Source organism: Macaca nemestrina, chromosome 12 (genome assembly GCF_043159975.1).
Source record: "Macaca nemestrina isolate mMacNem1 chromosome 12, mMacNem.hap1, whole genome shotgun sequence".
NCBI classification, from domain to species: domain Eukaryota; kingdom Metazoa; phylum Chordata; class Mammalia; order Primates; family Cercopithecidae; genus Macaca; species Macaca nemestrina.
The window spans coordinates 38,357,657-38,377,110 of NC_092136.1; the positions used below are offsets into that span (position 1 = coordinate 38,357,657).

Here is a 19,454-nt window from a genome sequence, read left to right on the forward strand (position 1 = left end):
GGAGAAATTAGTCATTATTGCTTCAAATACTGCTTCTGTTCCTTTCTGTCTTTCTCCTCCTTCTCATATTCCTGTTACACATTACGCCTTTTGTAGTTGTCCCACAGTTCCTGGATATTCTGTTCTGTTTATTTTTTAAAATAAGTTTTTTCTCTTTATTTTTCAGTTTGGGAAGTTTCTATTGTTATGTCCTCCAACCCAGAGATTTTTTTCCTCAGTCATGTCCAGTTTACTAATGAACCCATCAGAGGTGTTATACATTTCTGTTATAGTTGTTTTCATCTCCAGTATTTCTTTTTGATTCTGTGAATTTCCATCTCTCTCTTTACATTATCCATCTGTGCTTGCATGCTGCCTACCTTTTTTCTATTACAAGGGCATATTAATCATAAAAGAACTCCTGGTCTAATAGTTCCAACATTTCTGCCGTAGATGACTCACCTCTTATCGAAGAGACTATCCTTTCCCCATGTATGTTCTTGGGTTCTTGTCAAAGATTTGTTGACCTTATGTGTCTGGGTGTATTTCTGGACTTTGTGTTATGTTCTGTTATCAATGTGTCTGTTTTTATGCCAGTACCATACTGTTTTGATTACATAATTTTGTAATAGAGTGTGAAATCAGGAAGTGTGATATCTCCAGCTTTGTTTTTCTTATTCAAGATTGCGTTGGCTATTTAGGGCCTTTTGTTGCTACCTATGAATTTTAGGATTGTTTTTAGTGTTTGTGTCTTCTTTAATATTTATTTCTTTCATCAATGTCTTACAGTTTTAAGTATACAGATCTCTTACCTCTTCGGTTAAATTCATTCTTAAGTATTTTATTATTTTTAGTGCTGTTGTAAATAGGACTATCTTCTTAATTTATTTTTCAGATAGTTCATCATTAGTGTACAGAAATGTGACTAATTTTTTGTATGCTGATTTTGTATCCTGCAAATTTACTAAATTTGTTTATTAGTTGTAACAATTTTTATGTGAAGTCTTTAGGGTTTTCTATGTATAAGATCATCTCATTTACACAAGGAAACAATTTAACTTTTTTTTCATCTTGTCTAAGTATAGCCAACCTTGTTCTCTTTTGGTTACCATTTGTGTGTAATATTATTGTCATCTCTTCACTTAAAGCCTGTATATGTCCTTGAAGGTAAATTGAGTCTCTTTTAGGTAACATATAGTTGGGTCCTGTTATTTAATTGATTCAGTAACTCTATGTATTTTGGAGTATTTAATCAATTCACACTTAAAGTAATTATTTATAGGTAAAAAACGACTGACATTTAAAAAATTGTTTTCTATTTGTAGTTATTTTTTCCTCTTTTTCTGTCTTCCTTTGTGACGTGTTGATTATCTATAGGTGTATGCTTAAATTCTAGAGGCTTTCTTTGTGGGTACCATGAGGCTTGCATTAAGTATTTTACAGGTATAACAGTTTATTTTAAACTGATAACAACTTCAATTACATATTAAAATTCTACAGTTTTACTTTACCCCTCACATTTCATCTTATTGATATGTTTTTAAAAAATATTCTGCATCTATTAATAAATTATTATGGCTATAAGCATTTTTAATACTTTTATCTTTTAACTTTTACACTGGATTTAAAAATGACTTATGCACCACTATTTATAGTATTCAAATATTCCAAATTTGACTATATAGTTGCCTTTACCAGTGAATTTTGTACTTTCTTATGTTTTCATGTTGTTACTTAGTATCCTTTAATTTCACCTTGAAGATCTCCCTTTAGCATGTTTTGTAGTCTGGTTTAGTGGTGATGAATTTTCTCAGCTTTTCTTTGTCTAGGAATGTCATGTTTGCCTCTATTCACTTTATCTCTTCTTCATTTCTGAAGGACAGCTTTGATGGGTATGATATTCATGATTGATATCTCCCCCACACCCCTGGCAGCCCCAACACTTTGAATATATCATCTCACTTTCTCCTGGCCTGTAAGATTTCTGCTAGGAGTGCGCTGATAGCTTTATGGAGGTTCCCTTGTAGGCTGCAGTTGCTGTTCTCTTGCTGATTTCAAGATTCTCTCTTTGTCTTTGATTTTTGACAATTTGATTATAATGTGTATTGGTGTAATCCTCTTTGAGCTAATGCTGCTTGAACCTCATCAATATGGATAGCCATATCCCTGCCAAGATTTGGGAAGTTTTCAGACATTATTTATTTAAATAAGCTTTCTACTGCTCTTATTCTTCTCCTTCTTGGACTCCCATAATGCATATGTTTGTTTGCTTGATGCTGTCCTTTAAGTCCCATATGCTCCCTTCCTTCTTTTTCATTCTTTTTTTTTTCTGTTGTTGTTGTTCCTCTCATTGGCTATTTCCAGATGACTTGTCTTCAAGTTTCCTGATTCTTTGGCACTATTGAGTTAGCTAGTGAAGTTATCTGTTGCTTTTGCAACTCTGTCATTGTGTTCTTTAGTTCAGGATTTCTTTTTAAGTCTTTTTTATGGTTTCCATTTCTTTATTAGACATCTAATTTTGTACATGTATTTTATTCCTGATTTTGTTTAGTCTTCTATCCTATCTTCTTGCATCTTGTCGAGCTTCTTTTAGATGATTACTTTGTGTTATTTATCAGAAAATTGATAGATCTTCATTTCTCTGGGGTTGAGTACTAAAACTTTAATTTCCTTTAGTGATAACATATTTGCCTCCATTCACTGTGGTTCATCTAGCCTTGTATTGGTGTCTGTGCATTTGAAGGAGCAAACGCCTTTTCCAATTTTTATAGACTGGTTTATAAGGCTACCTTACAGACTGTTTGGCAGGTAAAGACCTTTTCCTGTTAGGTCCTTGCCCTGATGGGATTGCCTGTAGGATCACAGTTGTGTGGGATTGGGGTCAATTTGCATGGCTGCTGATGGGTCTATCGTGGATTCAGTGATTGGTAGGCCTATTACCAGAGGTTGGTCAGATATGGATCCTGTCTGGTCCCTGGGTAGACTGGACTGCCTCCAGGACCTGGGTCAGTAAGATTGCAGCTGGGACAGGACTTACTTCAGGGTCTGCAACAGTTAGGTTCGTGGGCAGCTGGCATGCTATCTGGTTTACAGACAGACAGTTGAGGCTCCTGCCAGGCCCCTTGGATGGTTTTTACCAGTTTACTGGGTAAGTTTCTGGGTGGGTTCCTGGACAGGGTGGCTTGGAATCAAGTTATAGTACTGCTTCAGAGTCTGTATCTGAGAGTGTAGCCTGTATGTCTGCCTCCAGATGTACGGATATGTATGCCACTTGCTGGGCTCAGGGGAGCCATTTTCTAGGGCTGCTTCAGGATCTGCAGTCTGACTGAAGTTGGTAGACCTGCTTCTTGGGATATGAATGGGTATGTTTTTTGGCAGGTCCCTGCAGATGGGGACCATTCTTGGTCTGCAACTGAGAGGGGCTGGAGTCAGGTTGCAGGGTTGTTTCAAGATCTGCTATGAGATTGAGGTGGGCAAGTCTGCCTCCAGGGGCATGGGTCCTGGTGGGTCACAAGACTGGAGCTGGGTCACAGGCTGCTTCGGTGTCCTCAGCTGACTGTGGTCAGCAGGCCTGTTATCTAAGGGATGGAGTGGGGGGTGTGACTTCTCCTGGGTCCCTTGGCAGATGGTACTGCTGGCAAGACCAATGCGAAACAGGTGTGTATCTAAGTCCGTAGGAAGATGGGGACTGTTTTGGGGTCTTTAGCTAGTACCATGGTCAGTGAGCCCTACACCTGGGTGTAGACTTGCCTTCTCAAAACAGCCCTCTTTGGTCTTGAGCTTCACTGGATTGCAAACCTCCTACCTGGTTCCCAAAGCTTCTACAAAGGCACTTTTGTCTGTTGATGGCTGCCAAATTATAGTTGCTGTGGAGGGATATGAGTGGGAAACCTCCTGCTTTATTATCTTGCTGACCAATCTTAGGCTGAACTTTGAAGGAAGAAGGGGAGTTTTCAGGCATAAAGGGTGGTAGAGCAGGGTATTCCAGACAGCTGGAAAAAATGTGCAGAGACTCAGAGGTATGCTCCAAACCATAAAGTCCAACCAAATTACATTTTCATTGCAAGAAATTTTGGTTCACATCCCTCCTCAAAATGTTATTTAACATAAAGGAATATTTTTGTTTATAAAATACCTCTTGTTTCACAGTTTAAATTCCTGAAGAGCAATTACCCTCAGCATCACCCTGTTTTTCTATAGAATTTCTTTTTTTTTGTTTGTTTAAATGCTTTATACCAATATTCATTTGCCGGCCCTTTAATGGTTGACTGGGGAGAGAAGTAGAGACCAATGAAAATACTTTGTGACATGTAATTCTGGTAACCTGTGGAGTTATTTTGATGAACTAGCCAAGTAGCTAACATTCTCCAAGTCAAATCAGAGAAATGGAACAGAGAGTAAGAATCCATACTGCCAAATAGAGGTAAATTCTAATCCAACTTACATCAGGTCTATTATGAGTTTGGAGAGAAGTCAAATCTTTAGACAATTATATCCAGGAAACCTAATCATCTTCAGTTAGCACCAGGTGCTGTAGCCCATAATATGTCATGTCCTATATAACACTTCAGAAATTGTTTAACTGCATCCAAACCTTCTGTCTCTCTTTTCCAGGACAGAAATAATATTTGCGATACAGAAGGAAACAGCCAGGCCATGGGGTAGTGTAATGGAATGCTGTTTTTTTTTAGAGACAAAATATAATATGTAAGAGATTTATCTGATTTTGAATATAAGCCTTCTCTGATTCTGAGTTTAACTGATTCTATAAGCTAGGCCAATATCATTAGCTTATCATCAAACCATTAGGAAGGTGACTTTGGTCACATCACTAAATGTCTCCATGAAAACAAATGATGATTTCAACTACCATCTATATACTTTGCAAGTGTAGATGTCTAATTCAGAATTCTGTTCTGTAGTCTATGTGCACATATATTCAACTGTCAGATGGAATAGCTCAGTGGCAACTCAAGCTTAGTTTGTTCAAAATTGATTTTATTGCTGAACAAACTTGGTCCTACTATTGTGCACAACCCATTTCTCCTAACTATAAACTGATAGGACAACAAGTTAGACATCTCCCTCATTCTTTACATGCAGTGGGTCAAGTCCTCTAGATTTTTCCTTCTAAGTATCTCTCTACTCCTTCTTCTAGTATTCTAATTCAGTGCTCCTTAATTTTGCATCTGGCTTCCTGTAGTAACCTCATAAATAGATTTATGGCCTTTTCTCTTGCCCATTTACAATTCCCTTCACCATGAAGCTAGATGAATCTTTAAGAAATGAATATCTAATCAAGGCACTTTGCTGCTTAAAAACCTTTAAATGGCTCCTAATTGCTTTCAAGATGAAATACTAACTCCTTAATGCAACATGCATCTAGACATTTCATGACTTGATCATTGTTTCTGTTTCTACCTTCATATATCCCTTTTCATCCTAAATCACCCTCTTCCTCTGCAAACTCTGCTTTTATAACTAATTTATAGTTAATGTCTATTGAGTACTAACCCTCATCCTGGAACTATGCTAAATGTTTTATATCAGTATTTTCCAAACTTCACTGATGATGCATATCACCTGGGATCCTTGCTAAAAATATAATTCCTGGTCCTCATTCCAGACCCATTGAATCATAATCCTCAGGGAATGATCTGGGAAGATGTAGTTTTTACAAAAGCACCATGGGTATGAGTTATCAGCCGAGCAATTTGAGAAAACACTACTTTACATGAACTTTCATTTAATCCTCATAAAAATGTAATGGGATAAGAACTGTTATTAGTTTCATTTATAGATAGAAATAATGAGGCTTAAGGGGAACAGTAACAGTTATTTGTCCAAATATTCATTATTATGGTTTGAACCTAGGCATACAACCCCAGAATTCACATTACATCGTAATCTATTTCTTTCACTTGTAAGTCAACACGTGCCATGTTTCCACTCTCAATTCTCTGTGCCTCTTCTGCCCTTTAACTTGGAGTCATTTCACCATCTTTGCCTGGAGAACTACTATGAACCTTTATAATTCAATCAGACTGAAGGTTTTCTTAGCATTCCCAGTCTGGTTTGGTTGCCTTCCTGGAGGTCATTCTGTTAACATGGCACATTATAATCTATATCCTCATCTGTTCCCCTACCAGACTCTAAGAAGGTACATTTCAAGTCCTTTGGTATTCTTCTTTTAGCAGAGTGCCTGACATATATCAGATATGTGATAAGTATCTGTCAAATAAGTAGAAGTATAAGAAGTCACTTTAGCTGGGCAAGTGCCTTAGGTTTAGATGCTATGAATGGATGAATCTAGGGTCACTCCAGAAAATTACTTGTTTTTAGGTATTGAATGTTGTGTTTTAGAACCAGGCCATGCCTCTTGAATTTACTTGTTTTTATTCTAGGAGCATTTTAGGAGGTATAGGGTTGAGAACCCAACTCATTCCCTTTGTAGTTCAAAGGAATCAAATGCGTGATATACTACAGTAGACCAAATCAAGACCAGATGATAGAAAAGGACAATGAGGACCCCAGAAAGGGGCAGTGTTATAAGGGAAGGAGGAGTCTTGACTGGAGATGTGGACTTCATACCAGAATTCAAAGTGTCAGAGTGGTGTGCCCACATGGGATAAAGGTGGTTTTCATCTAGACTCCCCATGCAATGGGCACACTTTGTGGAAATTGAAGTGGATGTGGAGCAAAAGTCAAAACAACAATGGAAGTAATGTTTTCACTTGGTCTTGAGGCAACAGGTAGAGAGCTCTGCAATGGTGGCAATAATTAAGACTTTTTGAACAGGAAGCTTGATTAGGTCCAAAAATTTATGAACTACCAGGATTTCAGCAAATGGTAATGCTAAGTCTTCTTGGCAGGGGTAGAGAGAGACTGGATTCAATAAGAGTAGGACTTCCATTGCTGGCAATGACACCTGTGTTCCATCACTAGGGCAAGGCAGTGACTATGGAGGAAGCTGGGACCAACAGGTAAAGCTGTCCAGAGATTTGCAGACATCATGTTATTCATAAGTAGTACATATCTCTTAGTTTTTCCTTTTCCAGTTGTTAGTCAAAAACAAGAAATGAGGAGATCTGATTCATAGACACATTACATGGAAGCAATACTGACAGTGGTTGGGAGTATTTATTCGGGACAAGAGAAAATTAGACTAGGCTGAGCACAGTGGCTCACGTCTGTAAGCCCAGCATTTTGAGAGGTCGAGGCCGGCGGATCACCTGAGGTCAAGAGTTTGAGATCAGCCTGACCAACACAGTGAAATCCTGTCTCTTCTAAAAACACAAAAAAATTAGCTGGGCGTGGTGTCAAGCGCCTGTAATCCCAGCTACTTGGGAGGCTGAGGCAGGAGAGTTGCTTGAACCCAGGAGGTGGAGGTTGCAGTGAGCTGAGATCGCACCATTGCACTCCAGCCTGGGCAACAAGAGGGAAACTCTGTCTCAAAAAAAAAAAAAAAAAAAATTAGTGAGACTAGATTTTCTCTTTATTAGTCATGTTTCGATGTCATAATTTAGGTAGTAAAAGAAAATGTTGGAATCACTAAATTGGTGAGGTCTGGAAATTTGGATAATAGAATTCTATAATAAAAGTGCATACAACAGATCTTTGGAAATATAAACCCTTTTTCCAAGCATGCTAAACATGGTCATATGCAGTCTTGCAAATTGAGATCCTACAGGCAACAGGGTAAAAGCATGTTTTGAGACAAGTTTTATTTGAAACGAAAGGCTTATTTGAAGAAATGTTTCATTTGCTACAAAAACTATTTGTAGACATTCTGGAGATACTCATATATGGGCAAAAGAAATTAGAGTAGGCATGCAACAGAGCAGAAAAGATGCTTTATTTGCAAAAGAGTGGTGAAACATCTAAAAAGTTGACATTGTATATGATTACAAAGTAAAGAGTACTCTTGTGAGAGAAGTTACATGTTCATTGTTAAGGAAATTATATGTAAATGACAAAATCATGGTCTGTGAATAATGTGTCATATCTTACAAAATATACTCATTGGAATCTTCCTAAAATTATCTACGGGAGACTTCAGTTTCCATTCTCGACCCTCTGCCTTAAGATACGAAGCCTTGACAGGACCACATCCCAGTCAGCATAAGCTCCTTCTAGATGGCGGGATATCTCAGTTCCTGCTTCATAGCTACGTCGGCCATGAAGTAAGCGCCAGTTATCAAAAGTAATCACGTCACCTAAAGAAAAGATTTTTTTCAGTATGAATAATTGTGTTTTAAATGACTTACAGAGCTAGAAAATGTAACATGCAAAACACAGCTGCTACTTGGTTCACATCAAGAATTATCGCTTATTTATTTACATGAAACTGCACATTTACTTTTCCATACAAATCAGGCCACTGGATGCAAACTGCTTTAGGCCTTATGACAATCCAACTACCTAGCCTGGTAGTCTCCTGAAGGTACTTTAATCATTCTTACTTAAAATATTATCTCTGTGTAAAACATCTATATCTTTTTGACTGATCCATACCTGATTAGAAATATTTCTTCAGCCGGCGCGGTGGCTCACGCCTGTAATCCCAGCACTTTGGGAGTCTGAGCTGGGCAGATCATGAGGTCAGGAGATCGAGACTGTCCTGGCTAACACGGTGAAACCCTGTCTCTACTAAAAATACGAAAAAAATGAGCCAGGTGTGGTGGCAGGTGCCTGTAGTCCCAGCTACTGGGGAGGCTGAGGCGTGAACCCGGGAGGCAGAGCTTGTAGTGAGCTGAGATCAGGCCACTGCTCTCCAGCCTGGGTGACAGAAAGAGACTCGGTCTCAAAAAAAAAAAAAAAAAAAAAAACCAAAAAAAAGAAGAAAACAAAAAGAAATGTTTCTTCTCAGTTTAACAGCTTCAGAAAATAAAAAGGATAGTGACATTCTTGGTTTGTCTTCTGTGTGCCTGGTATTTTAGGTAACATTATTTCTAAGCCTTATAAGAATCCTGAAAAGAAAGTATTCTCTCATCTTTTTCACACATGAAGAAACCGAAGCTTTTAAAAATTGAGGAATTTACCCAAAACTACACTGCCATTAAATATTTGAAGCTTGGATTCTAACTTGTATTTTTTTGTATTTTTTCCCCCCATAATGTTTTCATTTTATATGTTGCCATTTTTAAAATTAACCTGCTGTGACTGCATGGCAATGGATTTATGGAGATTCATATTAACTTATTATACCAAAGATCAATTAAAAGTATATACAAAGGAAAAGAATCTTCCATTTGGCCAAATCAACAGCAGAGTGAGATTATGCCTTTTACTGTAGATGCCAAAAGCCTCAGGTTTGATGGCACTTTACTGAGTAGAGATGGTCCAGAAAAAATATAATGCTTTCTGCTTTTTTAATTTCAAATAACTGGAATACTTAGGTAGTACTTTATTTCAGGTAGTACTGTCTCCATTAGTAAGCCCAATGAGTAAGCATTACTTGTGTGTGTTAAGAATAAGAATCATGAGGATATTTTTATTTGTTTATCATGATAGAATAATTAAGCATAAACCTCAATGAGGGCCAGGAGTCTACTACTTAAGCAAGTCAGTTGCTCACCAAGATTCTGTTGTCGGTGTTCTATGTGATACCTGAGAAAAACTGCTCTGGATATAATTCTAGATGGTTAAGGTTGAAGAAAATCCATGCTTTTGGTTGTTTGAGAAAATGTATTCACTGACCTGGATTCATCTTGAAGGTAAACTTGGATTCTTTGCTGTTCATGAGGTCAATAAACTCCTTCAGAGCAGCATAAAAAGGTTGAACTCTTTCAACAGGCACATCAAATACTGTGTCCCTAGTTGCATTATTGAAGTTGATGCGAACCACTTGGCCTTTATCATCTAACCTGTTTTATTAAGAGAAAAAGTTAATATATAATTCATGAAATACCTATTTATATTGATAAGGGTCAATTCCTCTTCAAAGATATTTTTGAAACACCATATTAAAAAATCCAAATACATGTACAGAAGATCTTAAGGCTACCTGTGGTACAATGTATTCCTTGTTTTTTCATTCATTCATTTAGATTTTTTTCTAAATCTTACTACTTCAGTGCCAGGAGAATTCAACTTAAATTAAAATAAGTATTACTGAGAGATTCAAGTTAAAAATTTTGTCATGCTTGGTTAAAGTCATTCACTCTTTGTTATTCGAAACAGGTATTAAAATCCTTTCATGTCACAAATTTATAGGTCAATTGTTCTATGTGTTTCATTTATTAAGGTTCTAAGTGTGATGGTTTTATTTGGGGGGTATGATGGGAAGAAAATTCTATTTTTAAAATGGTTTGAAATGTATGATTCTAATTCAATCCTTAGTTTACAGGTGGGAAAACTGAAGCATGAGAAAAGAAGGGACTAGCCTGAGGTATATTCTTTCCATCTATTTACTCATCCTACCTATCTTAGTATTGAGGCTTCCAGAAGACAGTGCTATATCTCATTTAATGTTGTATTCCTAGCATTCAACATAGAGCCTGGACATAACAGGCAGTTAATAAATATTTGTTGCACATGTCACTCTCTATATTTTTTAGTACCTTGGGAGGGCACTAAGGTTTTTGTTTTGTTTTGTTTTTAAGTAATTTGAGAGCTCTTAATGTTGTGATCTCTATTCTCTTTCTTAAAATATGGATTATCGCCATGCCAATGTAAGGTAATACAGCTTTTAATAAAAGGAAAGAAGGTCGGGCACGGTGGCTCACACCTGTGATCCCTGCACTTTGGGAGGCCAAGGTGGGCAAGGCAGTTGAGGTCAGGAGTTCGAGGCCAGCCTGGCCAACATGGCAAAACCCTGTCTCTACTAAAAACACAGAAAAAAAAGCTGGGCATGGTGGCACATGCCTGTAATCCCACCTACTTGGGCGTGGTGGCAGGCACTTGCTTGTACCTAGGTGCCAGAGGTTACAGTGAGCCAAGATTGCACCACCACACTCCAGCCTTGGCAACAGAGTATGACTCTGTCTCAAAAATAAATAAATACATAAATAAATAAATAAGGAAAGAACATTATTTCTTAGATTTGAGCTTTGGTGGTTATAATTAGCAAGACATGAACATCACCCAGATACAGAGGCAAAAAGAGGAAACTGTTTTATAGCTTATTGGGAAGGTGGACCTTCAGTTTTAAAGTGTCGATCAACTTTATCTTTTCTTTAGGTAGAAACAGGATGAAGGCATGCAAACTGAAGGTGGTCAAGGATGGTGGCAAAGTGCCTAGGATTATTCCTGGGAGCAGCATCCTAGAAGGACAAGTGCAGGAAGTGGTAATGAGAACCAACAACTGACCAGGGCCCAGGCTTGGTCAGTCAGACCAAACACATTATCACATATACCTGGGTTTGGTGACCTTGGTTTGGGGTCTGGGTTAGATTTAGTGAATATTATCAGCAAATGGGGAAAGATGCCATTGACAGTGAAGTACAAATTGTGACTATCAGGGCCCCTTGTGCATGGTAGCTCTGGGCCAAATGGCAATTGTAATGGTAAACTCAACAGCTGGTGATTAGCACCAATTTTTTGCTTACTGGGTAAGGCCTGAAAACTACCTATTGAATCCACACTGGGAAAGAAAGTAAAAGGAAGGAACAGGCTTTCAAAAAGGCTCTTAGACTCTTAAAACATAAATTTACATGTATTAATAACAATACAAATGTGACTCACTAGGTAATGCAGTACCCTACCCGCTTCCACATGCTTTCACATAAATCAAGAATTTTGAGCCTTTTGGATACAGCTTTATGTACAAAGAATCAGATAGAAGGTAAGTCAGCAGAAAAGACCTCTAGGATTTAGTGGAACAGAGAGTACATAACCTTTCAATTACCCTCTTAGAGTTCATGCTGCTGGTTTAAGACCTCTGTCACGGTATCTGAGGCCATTTGCCTGTTGATATTACCTTCAAGATTCTAGCCTTACGGCTTCTGACCCACTTTTCCTCTTTTTTTTTTTTTTGGTTCTTGTTATGTGTTCTGTACATATAATATTATCGTCTGTGTCATCCACCAAAGGATGTCATGACTTTGGAACTTCTGGGGGGTCATCTGTTTCAGTCACCCTCAAGATCTGCTTTATTTTGTTCCCACTATTACCATAGCTCCTTGATTTGAATAGTTATGCTAATTTTGAGCTAACTATTCTAGAGTCCTTGGGTATATCCTCATGTATCAGTGAAAGGAATTTTGTGATTAATAAATGTAATGACAATCAGAATTGGATGCCTCATGGTATACTAGATTAGGTTTTCATTTTTAAGAGTTTACCTATATAGAAAAGTAATCAACTTTTTTTGTGTTTATAGTGTAACACAGTCCCTGCTTTCTTTTACCTACTGTTTACCTGAGAAAACAAGACACAATTTTATTATTTAGCATTCTCAGCAATAATAGAGGAATGGAAAGCAAATTTTGTTATAAGATATAGAGGGGACATTATTCTGAGGATTGAAGAATGTTAGAGGAGATGGGTAGCTGGTACCTTGAAGACCAACCTACAATGCAAAATTGAATGTTAGCAAGAAATTTGATGCCTAATAACAGAACAACAGGGTCTAATGTAAGTTTGCATGCTGAGGAAAGGTAAAAAGCCACAAAAGATGGGAGTAACTGGCTATATATTAGCTATACATAAAGGACAAATTAATTAAACTTAAACCAACAACATAGTGGCTGCGAACCAGCAAAAGCAAAACATTATCAATGATGCCAACAAAAAACAACCAAAGAAAGGACTTTAAAATGATCTTCTACAGTTTGTGTTGTGAGTACTCCTCACTAGTGGCAGCATTCTGCCTCAGTGATAGATACAATGTTTTATGGAACTTGCATTTGTTATGGGAATGCCACTACGGTGTTGTCTACCATGTCGTAATTTATGAGAATCTGCAGGAAAAATTTATTTCAGACTTCAAAAGCATCTTGCCTTGTAACTGATTATATTCTGTTTGCTTTGGTTTCTAGAAACTCAGACCTGAAATAGAAATCTCTCCCCAGTGAGTGTGTTGGACTTCATGCATATTATAGCTAGCTAAAATTTATTTTGCATTTTCTAAACTAGGCGCAATAGTAGGGGCTTCCATATATTAACTCTGCAATTCCTACTTCAATCATGTGTGGTAGTATATTTTGTTTTCTTTTTTTTTTAACTGGAAAATATACTGTGGATCAGCACGGGTAAATAATCACATAAGAGATTACACAGCTGGCAGGTAAAAGACTTGAATTTACGTGATTGAATTTGTAATTGATAGGATAGTTGAGTCTCACCGTCATTATTTTTGCTTGTTTCTTTATTGGTTTATTTTTCTTTGTACTGAATTATAACTAATTCAGTCAGCAACATAAAAGACATTTTTGTACTAGGACATACAAATTTAAAAATTTAATTGCAAAGTAAATTAAATTAACCCAAACACTTAGGAGATGGAGGCCCTCTGTTAACTGAGAACACTTTGTTTCATTTCCTGTTGTTGAAAATATACTTTTAAGTGAATTAATGTTAACCACTTGATATTTATTCTCCAGGGGGTTATTCCTGAGACCTCACAGATGGCCGAATTTTGAAATTTTACTTCAGAAAATATCAAAGCCAAGTCATGAGCCACACAGTGGTCATTCAGTTAATCTAATCTATAGCTACGTTTCTTACCTCTGTTCACTAACCTTGCAGAATCTGTAATCGTATTGTGTCTCAACAAAATTTTGATTTGTCATGAATTTTAAGGTAATATTTGACTAGTTAAAACTGTCACGTTGGCCGGGCATGGTGGCTCACGCCTATAATCCCAGCACTTTGGGAGGCCGAGGTGGGCGGATCACGAGGTCAGGAGATGGAGACCATCCTGGCGAACACGGTGAAATCCTGTCTCTACTAAAAATAAAAATTAAAAAAAAAAAAAAATTCGTGGGTCGTGCTGGCGGGCGCCTGTAGTCCCAGCTACTCGGGAGGCTGAGGCAGGAGAATGGCGTGAACCCGGGAGGCGGAGCTTGCAGTGAGCGGAGATCGCGCCACTGCACTCCAGCCTGGGCGTCAGAGTGAGACTCCGTCTCAAAAAAAATACAAAAAAAAAAACAAAAAACATAAAAACCTGTCACGTTATAACTAAGAGTCTCCAGTTATTTCCTTTTCACCTTGATGAGTGAACTCTCAGAAAATGTCTCAGGTTTATTCTGAACTAGAATTTCATTCTTGGCGTCTTTCTCAGACGCTTCCTCCAATCTTTCAGGAAAACGATCTGTTTATACATGCAAATTGTAACCAAAAACTGACCCTTCTCCAAACCACCACTGCTGTCACTCCAGCCACTCATGTTCAAGGCACCACCATTGCTAGTCTGGAGTCATGCACTAGATTCCTAGCTGGTCTTCCTGCTACTATCCTTGCTCTTTCTAGCAGTCAGGGTGACCCATTTAAAATATAAAAGTTTTTCCTTTGATCAGGATCTTGCAGCAGCTTCTTATTTCACTCAGAGTAAATATTACCGTTATAATTTGCTAACAAGACTCTACAGGAACTTGTCCCCATCCGACTTCCTCCCCTAATACTTGCCTCCTTCACTCTGTTCCAGTCACACTGGTCTGCTTGCTGTTCCTTGAACACCGCAGACATGTTCTTAGGACCCTCTTAGAACTTTTGTTCCTGCAGTTTTGGGAAACTGCTTCTCTTTTGAAAACTCCCTCACTCCTTTAAGTGTTTGCTCAAATCTCAGTAAAGCTTTCCCTCACCACACTGTTTAATAATGCAAGTTCCATCCTTGCTAAGCCCTACAGATTCCCCTTATCTTGCTATGCTTTTCCTTTTTTTTCTTAAGCACTTAACAGTTTTTAACATTTATTATAATATGCTCATCTGTTTAAAAATCTTTAAAATTTCCCTCCCCCATTAGAGTATAAGCTGTATGAGGGGAGAAATCTTTGTTTTGTCCACTGATGTATTCCAAGTACCAAGAAAAGTGGCTGGTCTCAATAAATATTTGTTGAATGAATAAATTAATGTACTGGGGATTTAATTATTTTCTAAATGAGTTTATTTTCATACCATTTGGCTGTTTCTCTTAATGGAAAAATTTAAACTCAATTCTAAAATTATACCCCCCTACCAAAATTAATTGAGGTATTATTAAATAAACTGTTGTAGAAACAAAATGTAAGATAATTTGCAAATAAAAGGATAAATTTGTGGCCTTTGTAGGTACTTGGAAAAATCATGATAAAATAATATTTAATAAAAAGAAAGGGAGAACACAAAATGTTCTGTGTAGGTAATATATGATCTTTGTTGGCTTAGCATCTCTTTGGGGAGTCTCCCTGTTTCATTCTCAGTCCGTGTGGTTCAAATGAGGCTGACCCTGCTCCACAGTTGAACATGTGATCCAGGCATGGACAATCAGGATTCTCTAACCCATTGACCATGATGATTGGTTCAGGGATAGACTTGGACAGAAATTAGGGAGTGGGTCATCTAGCTTTATTGTAGGTATTGGGAAATAAAAGCGTTCTTTGTGGTGTGATTACTAGCTCTAAGGACAATGAAAACTTGGAGCTTCTGCTGATCATCTTTGAAAATAAAGCTAACATAGAAGATTGCAAAGCTGAGAAGAAAAAAGGGACCAATATCAGGTGACATTGTTTAACTCTCGGATCAACCTATTTTGAGTTATATTATTTCACTTCTGGCCAAAAGCTTTCTGACTAGTATGATCACATTGATTATAGCTATGTAGAACTTATATTCAAAAAATGAAGTATACGTGAAATCTTAGTTACTTTTCCTTTAATATTAGTTAGGAATAAATTTTATGTAATTTGATAAAAAATATTATAGTGAAAATACTATATAGTGAAAATACTATCACTCTAAAATTGGGTTAAATGTTAATAAAAATAAAGCTCTGAAGTTCACTGAAGTTTTGTTCTGTTTAAACTTTAGATTAATGTAGTTTTGCTGTCAATTGTTTTATTGCTATGGGAAATTTATAAGTAGTACTTACTCTATAATTTTGTGTTTTGATTGTACAGAAAAATCACAGTAATCCACTCCAATGTCTGTAAAGTCCACGAAGGTAGAGGATAAAATCTGAAATGCCTGAGGATTATTTTGTTTTAGCTTTTGGCACACATTAAACCCATCTACAATTTCTGAATCACCCCCTGTGACTGTTTGCTTTATGCAGTGAAGAAGCTGAACCTACAAAAAGAAAATATGCATTATTAAATAAATATTAAATTAAATTTTAATTATTAGAATTAAATAATCTTCAATAAAATAAAATAATACGCATGCACCATTTTTTGATACTGTGTTAAAGATTCAAAAGGCTATGAATAAACCAAAGCCAACAAACCTTTTTTTGTTTTTGTCTCTCTTATGTTATCGGAAAACAGTTGGGAAGAAAAATGTTGCTTATAATCAATACTGTATAGTTCAAACATGTTACAGTTGAAGACATAGATGCAGGCATGATAATGCTCATTAGCAAACAAAAAGCACAGCTTGTAAGAGCTGCAGAGATGGAGCACTTGATGTTAGAGTAGGCAGGGAAGGATTTCCAGGGGAAGAGGCGGGTAAGTTAGACAAAGGAGGATAGATGAGATTTGGGTTATGCAGAATAGAACGAGAAAGCAAATCAGGTGACAGAAATAATGATGTGCAAAAATGCACAGTTCACTGGGTAATAAAAAGTCTGGCTACAGCAGAGGGCCATAAATAGAAAGAGTGAATCAGGTTGGAAGGGCAATTTGAGGCCTCATGATGGAGAGTCTTAAATATCAGATGAAGGGCTTTTGTACTTGTGCATAGAGGGAATTCACTGAAGCCTTTTGAATACGAAAGTAATGTAGTCGGAACTGAGCTGCAAAGTATTAGGCCAGTGGTGTTATATAGGATTATGATTTTTTTTTTTTTTTGAGGAAGGAACTGGTCAGAGTAGCAAAACAATAGCATAACTTTGTTTTTGGAGGATCACAGTGTTCTTTAAATCCTTTTAGATTTTGCCATCATGAACTGACAGAATATTTCAAATGCTAATTTTTAAAAAGATTAGCTGATGTTATTTACATATATCAAAGCCCATTAATACTTTCTTTTGTACAGTTACACTTTTAATACAATCTTCCAATAGGAAAAAGATGATGGAGCCTGATAAAACTTTTATTGCTAGGTCAATGTATAAAACCCAATTTTACTTCATGTGAGTCATTCAGAACCCAAAATATTTTCCTTCTAAATGTTACTTAATGCAGCATGTGACTTCTGCAAAGACAGTGAGTGAAGCAACATCTCTGTTTCATTAAAGATATGGTGACTTATCTCTGCCCCACATAATCAAAATCGATCAAACTGAACTCTCAACAGGTAACTCATTTACCAGATTATTTCATCTGTACAGAAAAATATATTGGTTTGTTCTATTTGTTATTGAAAATATCAAACCTTGGCACAACTCCCCTGGAATAATTCAAAATGGAAATTTGAACAATAGTACAAACAGGTTGCCTATATTTTATTATTCTAGTAGAATCTAGACATTTTAGGAATCATCTATTGTTTAAAAATCTCCTATCAAGTCACTTAGTTTGAATGTTTTATTTACTGGACACAAGTACAAGTTTGTTGCACTTCTTTGCCTCTTTATAGCATATCTACGACGTCTGTATTACATGCAACGTGCATGTAAGTATTGAGATACAAAGTATTGAGATACGAAGAACTGTGAGTCAATTCTTGTCTTTAAGAAGTTTGTAAAGTATGATAAAATCTATAAATATTCTATTTTACTACATAAATTATAATAAGTGGAAATTCCAGCTCAGGATCTGTGTGGTGTGACAGAAAACTATATAGAGGCCTGGGTTCAAGTCCAAGTTCCTCCTTAATCAAATGCCACCCTATAAAAGTATTGAATCTTGCCGGGGGTGGCGGCTCACGCCTGTAATCCCAGCACTTTGGGAGGCCGAGGTGGGCGGATCACGAGATCAGGAGATGGAGACCATCCTGGTTAACACGGTGAAACCCCGTCTCTACTAAATATACAAAAAATTAGCTGGGCGAGATGGCAGGCGCCTGTAGTCCCAGCTACTCGGGAGACTGAGGCAGGAGAATGGCGTGAACCCAGGAGGCAGAGCCTGCAGTGAGCCGAGGTGGCGCCACTGCACTGCAGCCTGGGTGACAGGGCGAGACTCGGTCTCAAAAAAAAAAAAAAAAAAAAAAAAGGTGTTGAATCTTGTGTTTCTACCTTAAAGGAGTATCAAGAAGAGTCAGATAAAATAATGAAAGTAAAACTGCTTTGAAATAGTATAATGTGCTATGAAAAAGTCACGCATTTTATTGTTCTTCAGGAACATTTATGAAGCCATTTGATCACTTTTCCTTAGGCTTCGAATTTTAACCCAGAAACAAAACTTAAATTCTTAAAAGACAGAAGATAACTTAAAAATTCAAACAAAACTTTTAGTTTTCTAGTCTCATTCTTTAGTCCTTATTCCATCCAACTCCCTCAATCTATCTTTGGAAGATGAGCTGAGCTGATTAATTTGACTCTTAACCCTAGGGTTTTAGAAAAATCTGAGCCACATTTAGAATAAAGTCATGTGGTATGTCTCCTGCCCCCAACCCTTACACCAAAAAGTGTCTACAGGGGTCATTTTACTGCCACTTAGTTCAAAGAAATCATGTGGTGTTTTACAATCAACAAAATAATTTAAAACATGTAAAGTCAAATACTAGACTAGCGTAGCCAATACTGGCAAAAACAATTGGTAACAACAAGGGTGCAGATAAAACATGTTCAGTGAAGATAATGAAAAAAATGGGCTAATTGTGATTTTGGCCCATTTCTCCTTTGTTAACTTAAGAACTGCCCAAATTTTCATTTACCTTTAAAGATGCAGATTTCTATGTGGTTATTTCACATAGTCGAACTTAGCTCTAAAAATAGGGATGGCATATCTTTAGGAAGGTAGTTTCCTAACCACTTATTTTTGGTGTAATAAAATGAAGGTTTTTGTAAAAATGTAGCTCATTTAGTAAAATGAAACTTTTGTAAAAATGTAGAGAAGGAATGTCCACCCAGAGATTCTCCTGGGGATTTGTGGCTTCACACTGAGCATTTCCCTCCTTGACAAGGAATCTGATAGATGGGATGTTGGATGGTTTCCAAAAATAGCCACAGTTATTCTGTTCCTTGTAGTCACACAGTTTGTAATGCATTTTTGCAGCTTCCTCCATAAGGGGTCTATTTCCTCACCTCCGGAATGTGGGCTAGATTGATTACTTCCTTAGACCAATATAACATTGCAGAGGTGACTAGCCTAGGCCTTGAGAAGCTGTGCAGCTGTCTGAAAATTCTTCCAGTTGCCATATGCATTAAACTTGGGCTAGCCTACTGGTGGTCAATAGACCAAGTGGAGCAGAAACCAGCCATCTCAGTGAAAGTCAGTCGGTCCCAAGTCAACTTA

At 37.2% G+C, this 19,454-nt stretch overlaps 1 protein-coding gene and 1 long non-coding RNA gene across 6 annotated transcripts in view; one reads left to right on the forward strand and one right to left on the reverse strand.

The window, feature by feature from the left end:
* The window catches only part of LOC105463294 (uncharacterized), a 444,863-nt gene that overhangs the window by 81,402 nt on the left and 344,007 nt on the right, over positions 1-19,454 (forward strand). The window lies entirely within an intron of this gene.
* Positions 7,815-19,454, reverse strand: part of LOC105463293 (gamma-butyrobetaine hydroxylase 1) — a 91,958-nt gene continuing 80,318 nt past the window's right edge. For all 5 annotated transcript variants that reach the window (XM_011710322.2, XM_011710319.2, XM_071074954.1 and 2 more), the window contains 3 exons: positions 15,989-16,185; positions 9,679-9,845; positions 7,815-8,195 (listed from right to left, as the gene is read on the reverse strand). In XM_011710322.2, the coding sequence (XP_011708624.1) occupies positions 8,035-8,195; positions 9,679-9,845; positions 15,989-16,185 (525 nt within the window). In that variant the 3' untranslated portion in view covers positions 7,815-8,034. The remainder of the gene's footprint in view (positions 8,196-9,678; positions 9,846-15,988; positions 16,186-19,454) is intronic.